Below are 19,505 nucleotides of genomic sequence, written 5' to 3'. Positions count from 1 at the left end.
TCCTCAGAAAATGGCGATGTTCCTCATACAGTGTTGCAGTGTCTGAAGGGGAGGCTGGCTTTGGTGTAGCAGCAGAGCTGTGTCTGAAATAGCAGCCTTGTTCTACCAGGGCTCTGCTTAATATGAATAAAAGGGCTGGTTAATCTTATGCTTGCTTGGAAAGAGTCAGCCAAGAGGTGCAATTTGGCAGCTAAGCATTTGTGCATCTTGTGCTTCAGGGAACGCTCGGCATTCATCACAGTGAGTGTACAAAGGTGACAGTTTCTGGCAGCAGGGAACATTTTGATAGCCTGTGCAGTGGGGCTGTGCCTGTGTGTTAGGTCTGTGCTTGTGCATCAGGCCTGAGGCTTCTGCAGCAGGGACCTAATTTAAGCCTCTCCTTTGTGAAGAGGAGCCCCAGTGGGGCACATTTGCACTGCAGTGGCATGTGGTGGCATGCATCCCACATCTGGTACACCCACAAAGGGCAGTGTCACCACTGTTGTGGAACAGTAGCTTGGATCCCAGAAATTCTCTATGTACTCAGTACTAAGTGCTGTCCTTCAGCAAGCCCAGGTAACAGTAGGTAAGATCACCCCGCAGGGCATGCTTATGCTGTATTCCTCTACTTTCCCACCTCAGGATCTAGCATACAATGACTAAGCACCCTGTAATCATACTCTGATGGCAGAGCTTGTACACTCCTAGCCCTTTGGAAAGGTGACTGTGTCTTTGATCATCAGATGTGAAATCACTTAAAACATGTCTGTGCAAGGAAAATGGCACTGTAGGTTCATTCATCCCAGGGCATCCTCACACATTCCCAGCTAGTGTTTGTATTCTGAAGGAGTGGATCTGGGAAACCTAGGGAAAATATGAGGTAAGTATATGACAACTCCTTAAACTTGAACTTGAAATGGCTTTGAGCTTCTGCATAGTCCCTTTGCACAATAGCTATGTAGACCCACCACCCAGATTCTTCTAGCATGAGGAAAGACACAATCTGCATGCACATGCAGATGTATGTGTGTATATGTAAGCGATTGCAGTAACTGCATCATCAACTGATTTATCCCCTCTGTGGCTCTTCCCTCTTATGCTCTAAATTAAGGGGTTTTTCAAAAGGATCAGAAGTTCCAAAACATAAGATCACTGCTATGGATTGTGCTCCACAGCTGATTTTCGCTAGCCTTCTTCCTCCTCACTCCTGCTTTAATTCTTCAAGTAAGCCTTCATCTTCTAGCATGAGGAGATGTCCCACGAAAAACGTAGCAAGACATATCACATGGGGGAGTGTTGATGGGGTTTGCAGGTGTGCAGTTCTGACTTAAAGGAAGAAAATCTCACTGCAAACAGCTTAGAGTATAAGATCATATGCGAGAGGCATATTTCTCATGAGCAGTCCACTGCCAAATGTTCTATAGCATTCATCAAGCACAAATAGATTTTCAGTAATGTCTCCGGGGCTAAAAATCTAGTCCCAGCCTTTCTGAGAGTTATAGCCATGCTGGTGTCAAAGGGAAGCACAGGTACAGTGATTATTAGTGCAAGGTAGCTCACAACCATAAAGATTAAATGTGAGAGGTTAAAGTTGAAGAAACTCTTCCATTATTGAATACTAAAAGTGCTGTGGTTCAGAATACCTGAGGTATTTATGGTACTTCAGCCAGTTGTCATTTTTAGTGTCTGACTGGTCTGAAAACAATCAGAAGAAACATTTAAGTCATGAAAAATAGATTCAGCATCTGTATACAGCTGTGCACGAGTATCTAGCAACAAGCATCTTAACCTGCCCCAAATTGACACCTATTACATATACTGTAGCATGCCAACATGATCCATGAATAACCTCAGCTATTACTCCAAAATCTGTCTGACACCTGAGATTCCACAGCATATGGATAATTTACTGCAGGAGGATTCAGTCGGCTTTTCTTTTTGAAGGAGAGAGAAGGAAGATAATAAATAGCGAGAAGATGCTGCATGCTTTTCAGAGTGAGGAAAAGCACAACTATGTTCCTGTGAAGTCATTACAGAGAACTAGCATCTGGCCTCAATTTCTCCTTCTTAACAAAAATGCAAATCTGAAGAAAAAAAAATGCAGCATAGAATTTCTTGAACAGGGGAAATGTGTTAGAAACCTATCAGTTCCCCAGGAAGGCTTTCCCTTTCAGCAAGTAGAGGCAATCCCAAGCACAAATACAGGAGAGAATGGCTTGAGAACAGCCCTGAGGAGAAGGATTTGGGAGTGTCAGTTGATGGAAGACTCAACAGGAGCCGGCAGTGTGTGCTTGCAGCCCAGAAGGCCAACTGTATCCTGAGCTGCATCAAGAGAAGCGTGACCAGCAGGTCGAGGAAGGTGATTGTGCCCCTCTGTTCTGCTCTTGTGAGCCAGCTGAAGCATCCAGTTATGGGACCCCCAACACAAGAAGGACATGGAGCTGTTGGAGTGGATCCAGAGTAGGGCTAAGAAGATGAGCAGAGGGCTGGTACACATCTCCTGTGAGGACAGACTGAGAGAGCTGGAGCTCTTCAGTCTGGAGAAGGCTCCAGTGGACCTTGCAGTGGCCTGCCAATACCTGAAGGGGGCCTACAGGAAAGCTGGGGAGGGACTTTTTATAAGGGTATGTAGCGACCGAGGGAGGGGAAATAGCTTTAAACTGGAAGAGAGTAGATTTATACTAGATATTAGGAAAAATTCTTTACTGTGAGGAACGGGCTGCCCAGAGAGGCTGCGGATGCTCCTTCCCTGGAGGCATTCAAGGCCAGGCTGGATGGGGCTTTGAGCAGCCTACTCTAGAGGGGAGCACACCTGCTTACGTAGGGGTGTTGGAACTGGATGATCTTGAAGGTCCCTTCCAACCTAAACCATTCCACGATCCTGTGATTCCATGATTCTTTGATTATATGATTCTACGAAGTGAACAGTCTCGTAAACCTCAACGGCCTTCAGATTAAGTTCAGTGAGAGGGAACAGGCAACGCTGGACAGCTTCCCTTGATTTGTCACTCACATTCCTTTGAGGCAAACACAGTAGAGCAAAACTAGAGCCTGGCTTGCAGGCAGTCATTGAAAAAAAAATGTATATACACTCAAGATGGCCTGTTCATATTAGAAGTAACTAACATAGTCCTGGGAACATTTAGAACATGTTATTATCATACCACACAGGTGCCACTGCTGCACATGTTTTCTGTGCTTTTTTCTTACCTGTGCTCTTCTGTGCTAGTGCTGCATATTGCAGGGAGATCTCTGAGACTACAGTGGGTGTCCAGAACCACTATCACAAGCAAACCACGCCTGCTGGAGATGTGTAGGCAGTGTCCAGATCATGCTGTTTACTTTTCCTCAGCAATCGCTACCATCTTGGTTAGCTTTGAAAGCAAAAATATCAGCTTTGTAATCATCGTACTTCTACTGTACTTCTACTGTGCTTCCAGGTCTGACCAGCAAGATGACAACTTCCCATTTAACTTATAGAGTTAAGATTTTGTAAATTTACTTTGGCTGAATTCTCTCTAACTGGGATTAATGTGGGTAAAACTGATACGAAGAAAGCAAAGCAGACTTTGGCCCTTGCGCCTTAAAGAAGGTATTCTCCTTATAGGTCCTTATAGGACTTGTTTTTCAGAACTATAGTCAGTCAGCACAAAATTGTGTGGAGTTTAATATCCCTTCCAAAATGTTTGTTATTGTGTCTTGGGCTATTCTTTTAGTTATCTCTATTTTTCTGTAGCCTGGTGTAGCCTTCACCTTGTGGCCATCACCTAGCAATGAAATCTATAGCCTGTCTCTAAAATTCTGGAGAAAAGTCCGCCTTTTAGTTTTGTTTTCATCGTGAGACAAGGCAATCAGAATGATCTGATCTATGTTATCTTCATCATTAATTACTTTGATCGTGTATTATGTACCAAAGTAAACAAAGTCAAATGTTAGCAGTTCTTCCCTTAGCAGAACATTTCTTTCTGGGCCTTTAATCATTGTTATCAGTTTTCTCAGAGGTTCTATTTACTATAAGATGCGCCTCGAGAGAAGTGAACAGTACTGGACACTGTATTTGAACTTTGGTTGCAACATTATACAATAGTACTGTGTCTCCCATCTCATTCATCTCCCTTCACACATCTTCTGGACACTCGCATTCTTCAACCTGCCTAGTAGATTGCACGTCAGTTTTTCTTGCCCTCAATTAATTCCTAGAAATAAATAAAAGGCAGCAGAACAGGCCAACTTCATAAATCTTTATCTAATACTAGCAAGCCATTAGACCCGTGTGTAAATACTCCATCTGTTCCCAAAGAAACCACAGCATTTTCTACATTGTGTCAGCATCTACTGTAATATTTCCGCTCTTGGAGATTTCTTGAGTTTTCTCCAAAGATCCCATATGTCCGCTTCTTCCTTTCTCTCCCCAAAGAAAAGCAAAGAAAATATGCAATATGCTCATAAAAACTAGCATGGCAGCAGTCCCTACAGGAAACTGCGTCCCCTTCATCATCAGTTGAAACTGACCTATTTTAAGAAAGAGGTCTAAAATAAGAGCAGGCTACTAATGGCTCAGTAATAAGCAAGGACAGTATGGAAGCTTCCAGCACTGTTCCTTGTTGTACGTTTGTCTTTTTCAAGCAACTGTTTCCTCCTAGCAATCTGGCACATTAATATCTATGACCTAGATTTCAGTTTATATTTCACCTGGTAAGTGTGTGGAAACTCCAGGGAACTTAAGGGGACCAGTATAACCATTTCTTGCAAACTTGGCTCAAGCAGAATTCACCTTGAAGTCCTTGTATGCTTTGCCTCAGCAGAGACTGTACGGCTCACAAATGTTACTCTGATGCTCTGGCTGTTGCTAATATGATTATGTGCTAAAGAGTTTAATTGGAAATTGTCTAGTTGGCTAGGAAGGAAAAAGGGAGGGGGGTGTGTGTGGGAGAAACACATTTGAAACATATTTGGAAATGCCAACTGGCTTTGCTTTGTTTGGAGCTGGTCAGGCAGAACGGTGGCACTGTGCAGCTAATCAGTGGCTCCTTCTCCTCCAGAGAACAGCCAGCTCCCTTCACACTTGGCACAAATGCAGCCCAGCTGAATACCCTTGTGTTTGCTTCTTCTCTTGGCAGAAGTGAAAGAGTATGAGCCCCCCTTCGGCTCTAAAGTGCGAGAACATCCCTGCGTGGAAAGCATGAAGGACAATGTCCTAAGAGACAGAGGGCGACCTGAGATCCCCAGCTCCTGGCTTAACCATCAGGTAAGAGCACTACAAAACCCATCTAGCTGCTGCCCAAAGCCTGAGTGCTAACTCTGTGTCCTGCTCAGCAGGAGGGGCCTCTCTTTTTGCACTCATTGCTCTGTCACATAGTGACACTGGTGCTGCCCATAATTCAGACACCACAGTGCTCTGCACCATGCCTGCTCCCAAATCTCTGTGGATTTCTGCTGCCCACCAGCGTAATTTGAAAGTGACCAAATTAAAACAAAAAATAATAGAAACCTGAGACCTCACAGTCATCCAGACAGCCACAGAATAATTAGGGCCTTAAAGTACACTGCATACAGGCTCAGAAAGGTCAGAGAGAACAGCTTTACACACGGGTTCCATCAGCAGAGAAAACAAATCTCAGCACTTTATCACAGAGAAAAGTAATACTGGCATCCCAGCTGTTGACAGGTTTAAGAAAATAGGAAGTGAATCGTCAGCAACTTGGTTTGTTTTTATTCAGGGCAGTGTAGTGACAGTCACTGGCATGTTGGGAAGCACTCTTGTCAGCTTTCTCTGTTTTTACACCTCATGGTGGCACTTCCTAGGTGATATAGATGCAGCCCAGTTTCTCAATGGAGTTCTGCTGAAGCTGAATGGAAAAGAGCCAAAGGCATGCATTCCTTAACTTTTGCTCTGAGTGGTTTTATCAGAAGAGATAAAATGAGAACCATATCACAGAAGTGAGGCTTGGTCATTCCACTTATCAATGAAATATGTTGAGTGGTCTTTACGGACAAAAGGAAAGTATCACAAACATTTATAAAAGCCCAGGCAACCAAGATCAGCTGGTATTTCTATGAGGAGCCTTTTTTTTCATTCCAGTTGAAATGTTAAAATTATAGTCTAACCCTTAATTAGGAAAGGCCATGTGAGTGGCTGTAATCAGTCATTCCTCCAACCAGGAGCAACACATCTGCTGCCTGATGACTGCGGCAGAGTGCACGCCATTCCTGGACCTGTCATCTGTAATGAGCAGGGTTATTGAGGAGGGATGCTCTCACTGGGGAGGAGAGCTGTGTTTTGAGGGACATCTGAATAACTGATATTCCCAGTACTGAAAGGCCTTTGACATTTCTAGGATCTACAGCTACAGCTGTCTTCAATCTGTTGAACTGGGAAGCTGAGGTTACATTCATGCTCATCTGTATAGAGTAGAAGATTGCAAGTTGTTTTTTTTTTTAATTATGTATGAACAGGTAGAAGTCATCAGGAGTTGACTGCAGCTGTTTGTTTTCCACAAAGGCAAAAGGAAGCCCAAACCAGTAGTGAACATGTGAGACTTTAGAAGAGTCCAATTAACAAAGCAGGAAAGAATCCTGAGCCAGGTCACTGGGGAGCAAAAAAAAAAATTGAAGAAAATGCTAAAAAATTAGGAACAATATGAGAACATTTCTGAGAATATTCCAAAGTCATGGTCTTAACATGTCAAAAAAAATAAAGAGAACTGATTAGGGAAATAGAAGAAGAAGAGGAAGATCTGTAATCAGTAGACTTGAGGTCAGTAAGTTTTCTCAAGAGCAAAAGGAAATCTAACTTAGCATCAATCCATCACTTCCTGTGCTGCTTATGCTAAGGCAAAGGCAGAAGTTGTCGGCAAATATTTCTGTTCTGCATTTGGGAAGAGTCAGATGACATGCATGTAGTAGAAGATGGCAAAGTCACTGATGAAGCAGAAGTCATTGACTCTTAGAGGAGGCCATGGGTAACGTTAAGTGGCCCAGAGACCTGTGTGCATTCAGGGCTGAGCTACTCCTTCAGCATCACGTGGCATGGCAGTAGGAGGAGCAACACAGCTGGTTGTGCCTTGTCTAGGGAACACCAGCAGCACCTTGCACGCGTTAGGCTCAGGGTCCTAGCAGTGCTGGGGGCAGTTGGTGCTACCCGCATTGCCCAGCACAGGATGTCCTGCCAGCTGGGATGTGCTGCCTGTGTTTGTGTGTAACTGGAGTGGGCGCAGCTGTCTCCAGCAAGGCTCAATTAGGAGTCTAAGGCAGGAAGTGAATGCCTGATAACACCCTCCCAGGACATTTAGTGAAGGTGGATTTAATTCCCTTTGTCTGAATCCCTTCAGCGTTTCACATTGCGCTATCTACAACTCAGTGACGCATGGGCTTCAGCGGGGCTGTGACAGTTCGCAGCAGCTGAGGATCTGCTTTGAACTCCACAGAAGTTGCTTTTACTGTAATAGCTCTTCCATATTCATTTCCTTCCTCTGCAGTCGTGTTTTGGTAATGAACTCATTATTCATCGTGATAAAATTCTGGAATGGATTTACATATTACATTTTTTTCCCCTTAATGAGATTTGTTGCACTATTGATTTCAAGTTAATGTTTAATATTTAATTTAATTTACTGCTTGTAATTTCAATGCCATCAGAAAACTAATGTTATTTGTATACAGACAGTAACGTTCTGCTATTAACATTGACATCAGTCAACATCACAATTAGGTAAATTATGCAATTAATGTAGTGTTGTGAAATGTTATTTTTTCAAATAAGAAGTTTAAGATAAATCCTGCTTAATGGGCTTTTAGTGTCATAAAGCAAAGCACACAATTTCCTGGCAAATACCTCATGTTTACAAAATGCATTACAAAGATGCAACTGTTTTTTTGCTCCTGTAAACATGTGCATCAGCATTGAAATGAAGGTTAAATAGTTACATCTGTGAGTGACATGTGTTTAAGTGTTTGTGGGACTGCGGCCCATATTTGCACACAGTTTTAGTTTGTCTGCGGAGAATTCATAAAGGCTGATGTCAGGTCTGATATTGCTGGCAATCAGAATTCTGTTCAAAAAAAAAAAACAGAACACAAATAGGATTCAGCCATGCGAAGGGAAGGGTTGAGTGGGAAGTTGTTATTCAGCTATTCTTGATTGTATTTACTAGACCAAAAACTACTTGATTCTACTGGTCCAAACCAAAAAGTCTTTTACAGGGAGGGTAGTGAGGCACTGAAACAGGTTGCCCAGAGATGTGATTGATTCCCTGTCCCTGGAGACTTTCAAGGCTGGACTGGATCAAGCCCTGAGCAACCTGGTCTAGCTGTGCATGTCCCTGTTCATTGCAGGGGAGCTGGACTGCATGGCCTTCAAAGGTCCTTTTCAATTCTAAAGATTCTGTGATTCTGTGTCTAGAAATGGCAGCCACTGGATGTAAGGTTGTAGGGTTTCTTTAAGAAAAAAAGAATACCATATCCCCATTTCAACGACAGCAGAGCCCATTGAGCACCTCTGGGACCAGTTCTGTCACCACAGGCATGCCAACAGTCCTCTAGACTTCAGAGGACACCCAAGCCAGTTCTTGTGAGCATGCAGTGGCTCGGTGGCTGTCCCCACCACAGTGTTCTGTCTGTGCTCTCCACAGGGCATCCAGATGGTGTGTGAGACCCTTATCGAGTGCTGGGACCACGACCCCGAGGCTCGGCTCACGGCGCAGTGCGTGGCGGAGCGCTTCAGTGAGTTCAAGCACCACGACAAGCTCTCAGGGAGAAGCTGTTCAGAGGAGAAGATCCCCGAGGATGGCTCTGTGACCACCGCCAAGTAGCACGCACCCAAGAGCTCCGAAATGGAGGGAGGTTACTCCTAAGCACGTTACCTTGGCAGAGGAAGAAGTCACGATCGGTGCCTTGACTTGCTTCCTGGGGGACTGAGGCTGTCACTACTCCCTTTGAGCTGTGGCTCTGGGCAGGGAGATGTGTGCATGGGAGTTAAAAGCCAGGGAGTGGGTGTCATACCCCAGCATTGGCAGCCGGCGTCACGTCACAGGAGGAGCTAAGTCTGTTAGCACTTCCTCAGGAAATGAGGTTTGAGAATAGCCAATAACATTATGCACTTTAATAATGCCTGTATATAACTATGAAATTGCTATTTTTATATATATATACATATATATTAAAAATGTCTGTGTATGTATATATCTATCTATATATCTGTAAACAGCCATGCTCTGAGGAAAAGAGTTTAAAAAATGCTTGCAGGAAATTACCTGTGCATTAGAGATCCCTCCCCATTGGGAAAGTGCCTGGGGAGACTGGTGTATCAGGACACTAGCAATTGTGCACTAAGCACTCTGCCAAAAAGATAGGAACAATGAGCAATAAGAAGATGGCTTTGAAGCATGTGCTGCACACACCCAGCAGCCCAGGAGACGACAATTGCAGCAGCGGTCTCACAGCAAGGAGACAGATCTGGTTTTGCAGTCGTAACTACATGCTCCTGTCTGCAGTGTTTTTCAGAAGATTCGGGGATGTCTTTGCCCTCTTGCCTTAACCCCAAGGTCCTCACAGCCTCCCATAATGGGAGGGAGTGTGAGGAGTTTTGGTCCCTCCCACCTGTGTTTCCATGCAGAGGTCATTAGTGCTACGTGTTTATTGCTTTGAGTTCATGCTGCTTGCAAGCAGGTTGCAAAATAGCAGCGGGATGAGATTTTTCCCCTTCTCCCTTCCTGACCCCCAAACCACACACGAGACACATCCAGCAGTAATCCAAGCAGATGTTTTATATTTGCTCTGCATTCTGAACGCAGACTGTACTTATTTTTTCCCCTTTCCTTTTACCTTGATTGCGTTGCTGTGAGAACAAATAACTTTTTCCTAGTACAGCATATCTAATTGCTTGATATACCACAGCCTGACTCTGTTCCACGCTTTCTAGAGAAAAGTAAGAGACAACACCCAGTGCCTTTGCTTTCACACAAGACCTTAGAGGTGAGGGAAAGTTCCATAGCATCAGGTTCATGGCGTATCCTGCCCTCTTCTCTGCAGTGTAGTGGGAATTTATCCAGAATGTTTAGGAGGACAGTTGACATATGTAAACTTATACAAATGACAGCAGTGCGTTTAATAATGCTAACAATTCTGTCTTCAGGAGTTCTGCAGTGACGTTTCACTTTTTTCTTCCTTTGGCATGTGTTTGGGAGCTGTTGAACCTCTGATTGATCACCTGAGGCAAGCACTGAGTCAGCCATGGAGCACAGGTGAAGGCAATTCAGCTGTGTGATGGAAGGGGTGGAGCCTGGCTGCACCTCTCCTAGACCCCATTTAAGGGCTGACTGCCACTAGGGAAAGATCTCTTTCTGGAGATTGCTCTCTTTGGAGTTTTTTCTGTGAGCTTAGGGCACGGGTGAGCATTTTTGTTTATTTTTTTATTATCCCCTTTCCACTGTGATAATCCTTCTAGTTATATGACCTGCAAAATGCCAGCCTAACCATGCCACTCTGCTAATTGTACTTGTTGATTGTGCAGCATGTATGTGGGTTGTGGAAACCAGGAGTTGAGCACAGAGCAGTCCCATACAGGTCTGTATCAGGTGCAATTTACTGAACACTTTTGACAGATAAACTTTGATATTACTCTAGAAGATACTGCCAAGTAAGTCAATAGGAATCATGCTCATTTAAATAGGAGCTCAGACTGACTTGCAGCAAAAAGTACTTCATTTCAAACAGTATTGTATCCCCATTCATTTTGTTTTAACTGAACTGCTCAGAAATATTTAAACAGAGAAGAGCAAAATCTTAGCAACTACAGCAGGATTCAGAGGACACTGTGTCAAATTTGAGGGGAGAGGGATTTGCGTTTCCAAAACAAAATAAAGCAAGGAAAGTGATGCAGCTGCAGGGCCACTGCCATCTAGCGAGGCACTGCTATGTGCTGCACAGCAGGACTGGGGGGCTGAGGGCAGCCATGGCTGCTTTCTCTCCCTCCACCCACACTGAAGGTCACGGAATGGCATCCAGAGGTTACTGACAGTACTGACACATTTATTTCCTTTTTTTGTTTGTTTGTTTGATGGTTTTTTTTACTACTACATGTAAAGGGATTTTTTTTTTAAATTCTCTTAAGGAATACTTCACCTGTACATCATGTATGAAATAGGAATGTGAACATTATATACTCTTCTTTATCAAATGTTTCAAGCACTTAACTTGCTTTGTAAACAGTGTTTGGGGGGCTTTTTGTTCTTGTTGTTTTGTATAAATCAAATGTTTATTGCAGCAAATAAAATAACACCGACTCAAATTTGTCTTTCATCTCTGGAGCATCCAGAATAAGGAGGGGGCTCTTGCTAAAATGATCCCTAACCTAAAAGGATTTATTTTCATCCCTTTTCACCAGATGTCCAGCTGCCACTGCATGTGTCCTTCTGTGCTGCTATCTCATCTGGAGAGCACCAGCAAAGGGATGCAGAGTGGCCATTCCTTCACCATGTAAAACCTTCTCTGGTCATAGGGAGGGGACGGAAGCGGGCTCACAGCTGACTCTCTACTATTGTTAGCTCAATCACAAGTGCAGGTAAGGTCTTTGTTAATCCTCTGTTCTTTTGGTTCCGGTATTAAAGCGAGCCAGAAGACAGTGCAGTAAATCTGTGTCACAGGGAAGGGTGTGATTAATGTGTTTGTGCCACATGGCTTCAGTGCTGTGCTCAGCGTTCAGCCAGCCGCTCCTCCTCTGCAGGCCGTGCACAGAGCACGAGAAACCAATGAACGTGGGAAGAGCTGGATACCTCCCTTACCAGCCCAAAAAAACATTTTTGCTGAGAGAGCTGCAGCTGTTCAGCTTGGAGAAAAGAAGGCTGTGGGAAGACCTGAGAGTGCGTTTCTGTATCTGAAGGGGGCTGTAAGGAAGGAGACAGATACTTTAGGAGGGTCTGTTGTGACAGGACAAGGGGAAATGGGTTTAACTAAAAGAGAGGAGATTTAGATTGGATATAAGGAAAGTTTTTCACTGGCACAGGTTGCTCAGAGATGTGGTGGATGCCCCATGCGTGGAGGCACTCAAGATCAGGTTGGACCGGGCTTTGAGCAACCTGATGTAGCTGTATGCGTCCCTGCTCATTGCAGAGCGTTGGACTCTGCAGTGGCCTTTAAGAGCCCCTTCCAACTCAAACGACTGCATGCTTGTATGATTTATTTCGAGCAGTGCCCTGCCCGGTGTCACAGTGCTCTGCCCCACTTGTGGCTCTGCCCTCATCCCTCACCGCTCCCCACCACTGGCTGTGCACTGTGCAGAGATCTTCAAGCCCTGGCATCCTGTTTAGGTTGGATTAAAGTCAATGTCTTTTTGGTGTGACAGGGCAAACGAGTGTTGCAGAAACAAATACAAATTGTATTAAAAAAATGTAGCAGGCAAATACAGAGGCCTCAGACTTGAAATACACAACATCTATGAAGTAAAGTATGCTATCTATTGTTAATTTTTCATTTCTGGTTAAGTCATTTGCCCTCTTTCTTATCCTAAATAGGGTATTCATTACTTTTCTGTGAGCAGCTCTTAAATAGTAGAGTCATAGAATCAATCACAGAGTCATATAATAGTCACAGAGCCATAGAATCAATCACAGTCACAGAATGGCTTGAGTTGGAAGGGACCTTAAAAATCATTCAGTTCCAACCCCTATGTATGTCAATCAGAATTTTAGCACCAGGGTACACAAACTGTGCACTGCAGAAAGCTGTCCTTGGGGTTACTACTGACCCATGCAGTGGTCTAAACTGAGATGGCCAAGCATTCTAGCACAGACTGGCTCTGTGTTACCAGTTTGCACAACTCCCAGTGCAGTAGGGATTTCACTCCTGCTTGACAACCTCCAGCTGTTAATGGAAAAGTCACAAACACTGAAAAAAATCATGCCTCAGCTCCTGAGGGGAAAAAAACAACAAGAGAGACATTAAAGTATCATTATTCTGAATGCTGCTGGAAGCAAACTGGGCTGTGTGTCCGGCACCTGCAACACTGTCCTCTTGTCACGCCAGCTGTGCTGGGACCCAAAGGCTCCCTTTGCTTTCAGAGGAACACTGATTAATTTATTTCCTGAGCCCTAACTCCTTCTCTTGCTTTTTTTTTTTTTTTTTTTTTTTTTGTGTGTGTGTGTGTGTGTGTGTAATATTATGGTTGTTACAAAACACTGCCTATGGCAATTCTTCCCTCCAGCCACAAAGAAGATGGAACAAAGCCTGCTCCAGTCCATCTGCCTGTGGCTCCCGAATGCCGTTCATACCACCTTTATTACTTGGAAGAAATTCATGCAAGTGGGCTCACACCATGTGCATGGTCAGAAGACACTGGTGGTTGCCAAGACTGCTAGTCTCATCCCAGCACTCAGCATAGTGTAAGTGTTGCACCTTGCTGCAGGATGCTGGTATGCTTTCAGGCACATGTGTGTTCCTGGGAGCACCAAGGGCCCACTTGGCCCCTTTGGCCTAAGCCTGTGGTGTGCCTTGCTGGCTGCCCTGAGCCCATGGGCCCGCAGTGCCCATACCAGCTCCCACCCAGCTGTGACCTCAGGCAGCTGAGAGGCCTTAATCCTGGGCAGGAAGCTGAGGACAAAGCCAGCGGTTTGTTGAAACACAGCCAAATTGAGAGGCTCCTGGGAGGGCTGAGCCCAGGAAATAGATTTAAATCTGTTGAATAATGAATGCTCTGAGCACCGTCTAATCACTTCATGAAGAGGCAAAGGCAAAAGTCAGCTCATAAATTATCTGCTGCAGAGTATTTTCTTAGTTTTAATGAGGACAAACCAATCTCTTCGGACAGTTGCATTTATGTAGCTAAAATCTTGAAAAAATAAAGCGGTCAACTGATTGAGGAGGCAGGTTGAACACAGTGCTTCTCAGACAAGCTGACGTTGAAACCCACAGAGACAAGCTTCAGCCATCCCTTGGCTATCTTAGAAGCATAGAATGGCCTGGGTTGAAAAGGACCACAAAGATCATCTAGTTCTAACTCCCCTGCTATGTGCAGGGTCCCCAGCCGCCAGACCAGGCTGCCCAGAGCCACATGCAGCCTGGCCTTGAATGCCTCCAGGGATGGGGCATCCACAACAGTCTTGGGAGGGGCTGATAGCACTTCCTTTTTTTCTCCTACATTTCAGAAAAATTTTCATCTGGAAGAGGAAACAGGGGCCGTCTCATCTCATGTCTCATATCTCATATCATTATCTCATCTCATCTCATTTTCCAGCCAGGAAACCCAGGCCACCCAGCCACATGCCCACCATAGGCATCACACACCAGGTACCTCCATGGGGCCATGCACACTGCTCCCTCAGGAGAAGGAAGGGCTCACTTTGCCCCAGAGTCACCCCGCTGGGCTTCCTCTCACAGAAGCACCCCTTTGTGTTTCCTGGATGAGGTAAAAAGTATCTTTCTGTTTCTCAGATAGTAGACAGGATAAATCTGTCCTGGGATAAACAGTCTGTCTGCCTGTACGTCCAGTCTTTATATGCTGATTTTCCTGTAAACATATGTAAAGACATAGAGGGCTTCTGCAACGATCCATCCAGGTTGCTCTGACCATCCCGTAAAATAAGATCATAAATACATCAATATTAAATTGGAATGCATGCACTGGCAGTCTATGAAGAATGCCTCCCAGACTTGTAGATTCAGCAATTGCTGTGAAAATACGAGGTCTGCTCAGGGCTGCTTCTGTGAATCATTGTGATGATCACTCGAAAATCATTTAAAGTGAAACACCATTTTTAAAAGAGCAAAGCCTTTTGTACAGGGTGTATGAATGCCTGAAACGACAAAACCGACATTTCATCTTTCTTTGCTCTAACAACACTAAACTGAAGGCTCCCAGGGAAAGGCCCCAGTGAGAAAACCCAGAGAGCAGCTGCTCCCAGCCCCAGGAGGAAGTACTGTGTGATGCTGCTCCAAAGTGCTGCCCCAAGGAGACTACATGGGTTCACACAGCTCATCCCAAATATCCCATCCATAGGAAAGGCACTTGCAGCCAATGCTGTTTCTGAAGGGTGAGCTTTCCTCCTTGGGTGAAAATTGAAGCCAGGGAGTGATCCTCTTCAATCAAGGTGCTTGCTGTCTGTTATCCATACGGTGTTCTTGGAGGCAGAAAGAGAGCAGCTACAGCTTTAATTAGCTAAAAGGTTTTGAGCAGGACATAAATCTCATCCCAAGATTTCTAATTTTCCAGTTGTTAAGCCTTGCACTCTTTCACACAGACATCCTCATGCTTTTGCTGCAGCTAACCCCCCTGTGATGACCAGGAGCAGCATTTCCTTCACCAACACTTCGGCATTGTCAGCGAGGAGGAGTCTGCAAAAGCATTGTGCAGGGGATTAGAGTTACAACTTCCTTGGGATGCTCTGAATGACACAGCAAAGTGCTCCCGTGTTTCAAGGCATTAACAGCATCTCCCACCGAGAATGGGGCATTCAGCCCAAGTACTTCTGGAGAGGATATATGTCTTTTATTAAATAAGGAAAAGAAGAAGGCAAGTTCATTTCACTGCAGGAATGTTAACATTTGTGAATGTACGTCTTGAATTCACTTATGGAATGGTAGCTTTTAAGAAACCAATCTTAACAGATCCAAAGGAAATGGAAAAAAGAATTTAAATGAACTTACTTCATCCATTTATAAATTGTTTAGGTTAATCACAGAAAACCAAACAGGAATCGGCTGTACTTAAGCACAGCCTTTGCTCTTGTATAAACTGTTTATTATATCCATGACACACAACCAGACAAAATTCATTCCTGAGCTGGGGAACAGTCTAATTTGGTTTTATTAGTTTTAGAGAAAAACATTTTGGCAGAAGATCTACTTTAGAATGTAAAATATTTTCGTATCTTTCTCAAGAAAATTTTCCCAAAAGAGATGCAGCAGTTTCCCTCCAACATCTCTGGATAAGTAAATTGGTCCAAAGACCAAAAAAAGCCCTTCCCTGGGCTTTTCTCTCCATGACTACAAAGGGAACCACCAGGGAACCTGGGCTCGTAAAACAGACGTGGAAAGGACCTCTTTTTTAAATGTCTCATGCAAGTATCTGAGGAAATAGCCCACCTACAATGATGTCATCTGACCAGTCTAAATACTCCAGGATGGGAGCAATGGCCTTCTTCTCTTCCAGTTCTGGTGTTTTTAGGAAGGAAAACATAAAAACATAGAAAAGAAAACCCTTCAGGAAGAACTTCACAATGGCAAGGAAATGTGGCTGAAACAGCCAAAATGTTTGGTATTTGTGTGTTTGTATCAGTCTTCTTTCAAGGCTGGATAGGCCATGGGGAACCTGACTGAGCTGTGCATGTCCCTGTTCATTGCAGGGGAGTTGGACTAGATGGCCTTTGAAGGTCCCTTCCAACTCTAAGGATCCATGATACTATTATGTTCTTTCTAGCAACAATCAGGCAATTAAAGATCTTTTTTTTTTTAAGATAGCACAGGGTAATAGTAGCATAGAAAATTTTACATGTATTGCATTGTTTCAAACCTGCTGAGCTGGGTGAAATTCTTCCTTGGTTTCCAAAAAGATTAGCAGAAGCAATTTTAGATCCCTTCGTGCTTATCTTTGCACTTGTCCAGGGTAAAAGTCAGCATGGAGACATCATGGTTTGATTTCCTGCTGAGCAGTATCCCTTGTAAATGGAGAAGATACAGTAAACATGTTGAGTTGTGAAAGGCTTTCGACATCGCCTGAAATGCCATTCTTGTTAGCAAACGAAGGAAGTGTTGTCTAAATTCAAGTAAGGAGTGGGCGCAAATCTGACTTGAAAGACATAATAATTACCAAGTACATCCCTACGAGCTTCTCAGCGCTGCTCCACGGTCACCTGGGTCTATTGCTACTCAGTATTTGAAATAGTAGCCTAGGTGATGGACTGGAACATGTGCTTATTAAATTTGCAAGCATTCTTGTGCTGCAAGAGGCTGCAAGCATGCTGCAGCATGGAATTCCAATTCAAATTGCTCTTGACAGATTTGAATAAGCGTTTTGAAAAAGCCCGATCTTCTTTTTAGCAAGGACACTTAAACAGGACTAATTCTGTCTTCAGACATCTAATGGGGAAAAGCCATGCAGAGCAGTTAGCCACAATGCTCTGCTGGGCAGAATGGAGCCCAAATCTAGCAAGAGTCAATAGTGACTTGCTGTTATACAGGAAGGCAAACATCATACTGTGATGTATCAGCAGCAGCAGTGGCTGTAAGTAGCCTTTCCCCTCTTTGAAACCCTGGTAAGGTCTCAGAGGACTGGTCTGGCAATAGCCTTTGAATGCACAGAATTTGCAAAGAGGAAAAATGCGTTGTCTCACGAGTGGTTGTCCCCCCAGATCAGAAGGGAGAATAAAGATAAGTCATTAAGATAACCTCACAGGAAGTCTTCAGGATGTTCAGAATTCAAGATAATGAATTACAGGCTACACCATCTGTCTGGTATCACTGATCCCATCTCAAGATGGACAGCACAGCATCTCGATGAAATCTTGGGATCCTTTCCTGCCAGAGGGGCTGCAGTTTTCTCTTTGGTCTCAGTTTCCAAGGTTCTGACTGCAGGGAAGTCAAGAAGCCAGAAATTTTGTTCTATGAGAATTTCAAAATGCATGGTGCTATGAAAATAGGACATCCTCTTTCATAACTAACTTTAGAACAGCCGTGTTTCGCATGGAAAGGAAAATATTTTAAAAAACATTCATTTTCATTGCTTCAGAATAAAATCAAGCCTGAAAGCAGCATTCTGAGGCTTAAATGTGGCCAGCAAGCTCCTGCCAACATTTTCAGTCTTGGTGAAGAGCAAGTGTTAGGACTCATTGCTCAGCTGAGGGGCTCTTGGGGATCTGCAGGTCTCAGGGCACCTGAGCTCCCCATTGCTCAGCAAAACCCTGGATGCCTGCATGCATCAATGTCACCATGAGATATACACTGTGGCAACGTCCCCATCACCACGTGGGCATTATGAAAGGCTCGCCATTAGACTGCATTGTCACTCTGCATGTATTCAATAGTGTCCATTGAAATCCAATGGTTTTCACAGAAAACTTGGCCTGGAGCAAAGCAACGTTTTCTGACATCTGTCACATATGTCATGTCCAAGAATGCTCTTTGGAAGAAACATCCTTTGGTTTCAGAAGTTTGTTACCAGAAGAAACACCAGTAGATGGAGTACAACGCCAGGCAGCACTGCTCTTCACTGCTATAAAACCCATCAATGCCATAGCCCTTCCCTGCCCACAGCTTGTGAAAACAGACCTGCAAAACCGCTGCCAAGCTCATGCCCAGCTCAGGTTTTTCCTGCTGCCATGTTCTGGATAAGGGCTAGTTCTGCTTTCATGTTCAGCACGTCATTTCTTGGCTGACTTAATTAATGTGGCACTTAGGCTTAGCTCATAGTGTTCATGCCATCTTCACATCCACCCCCACAGTTTTTCACAAGCGTTTACCACACACTAGCTCTTATCAGAAAGTTTTTGCAGCTTTTTGCTGCATCTTTAACAGTTTTCCCAAAGCCACAGTGCAAGTTTTCATGAAAAAAAATGGACGATTTAACTTGCTTATGCATCATTCTTCAATAAAACAATACAATTAACATTTCTTTCTGCCACACTTTGCTTTAGTTTCCCAAGGCCATGCTGGTCTCCCCTTTTGTACAGAGTATAGCAAAGCTCTGATCTTGGTGATCATTTAGATGTGACAGCAGCAGTGGGTGACAATCACAGAATCATACAGAATCACAGAATGGCCCGGGTTGGAAGGGACCTCAAGGATCATGAATCTCCAACCCCCCTGCCACGTGCAGGGCCACCAACCTCCATATCTAATACTAGACCAGGCTGCCCAGGGCCCCATCCAAACCTGGCTTTGAACACCTCCAGGGACGGGGCATCCACAGCCTCTCTACTCCAAGCATTCCAGCACCTCACCACTCTCATAGTAAAAAACTTCCCTCTGACATCCAACCTAAATCTTCCCTCTTTCAGGTTAAAACCATTTCCCCTTGTCCTGCTGTTATCTACCCTTGTAAAGAGTTGACTCCCCTCCTTGTTTATAAGCTCCCTTTAGGTACTGGAAGGAGTATGTACAATCATCTGAACATTGAGAAAAACCCATGGCTGAGACAGAGAAGGCAAACACCACTCCAAGATACAATCCTGAATGTAGCTTTTGGTCCAGATTTCAATCTTCCCCCTTCTGCTATGCTGACATTTTCCCCACAGTGCCAAATACAGAAAATCTCCCTGCAAATAAACTGGAATTTGCAAGCACAAGAGAGGGTACAGAATCAGAGAAAGAGCAAAAAAATCCTTACCACCTGGAACAAAAAGAGCAGACTGGATAACGCTATAGCTGCCAGTGTCTGCCAGTTCCAAGGAGTCACTTCCCAGAATGACTGGTGGGGTGAAAGCTTCTTGGAAGAGCAGCTTTGTGCAAAGGACAGTACAGAGCACATGGTCCCAAAGGCAGATGCTCTGTTCCATGGGCCTCTGCTCGTTCATGGCAACTCTTTTCATCATACTTTCAGT

The 19,505-nt window shown here is 44.3% G+C and overlaps 1 protein-coding gene across 2 annotated transcripts in view; it reads left to right on the top strand.

Annotated features, from left to right (window-relative positions):
* The window catches only part of TGFBR2 (transforming growth factor beta receptor 2), a 71,095-nt gene extending 51,626 nt beyond the window's left edge, over positions 1-19,469 (top strand). Inside the window, exons 8-12 of one of the 2 annotated variants that reach the window (XM_090142514.1) lie at positions 5,100-5,227; positions 8,610-11,539; positions 13,178-13,355; positions 14,207-14,377; positions 15,233-19,469. In XM_090142514.1, the coding sequence (XP_089998640.1) occupies positions 5,100-5,227; positions 8,610-8,789 (308 nt within the window). In that variant the 3' untranslated portion in view covers positions 8,790-11,539; positions 13,178-13,355; positions 14,207-14,377; positions 15,233-19,469. Of the gene's footprint in view, positions 1-5,099; positions 5,228-8,609; positions 11,540-13,177; positions 13,612-14,206; positions 14,378-15,232 lie in introns of those variants that run through there. The other variant, XM_090142513.1, reaches the window with a different exon arrangement.
* Positions 19,470-19,505: the final 36 nt, after the last annotated feature.

This window comes from Phasianus colchicus, chromosome 6, assembly GCF_987193195.1.
Source record: "Phasianus colchicus chromosome 6, bPhaCol1.hap1.1, whole genome shotgun sequence".
NCBI lineage: Eukaryota > Metazoa > Chordata > Aves > Galliformes > Phasianidae > Phasianus > Phasianus colchicus.
Note: the sequence above shows the minus strand (reverse complement) of the source record. Positions and strands in the feature narration are given on the sequence as shown.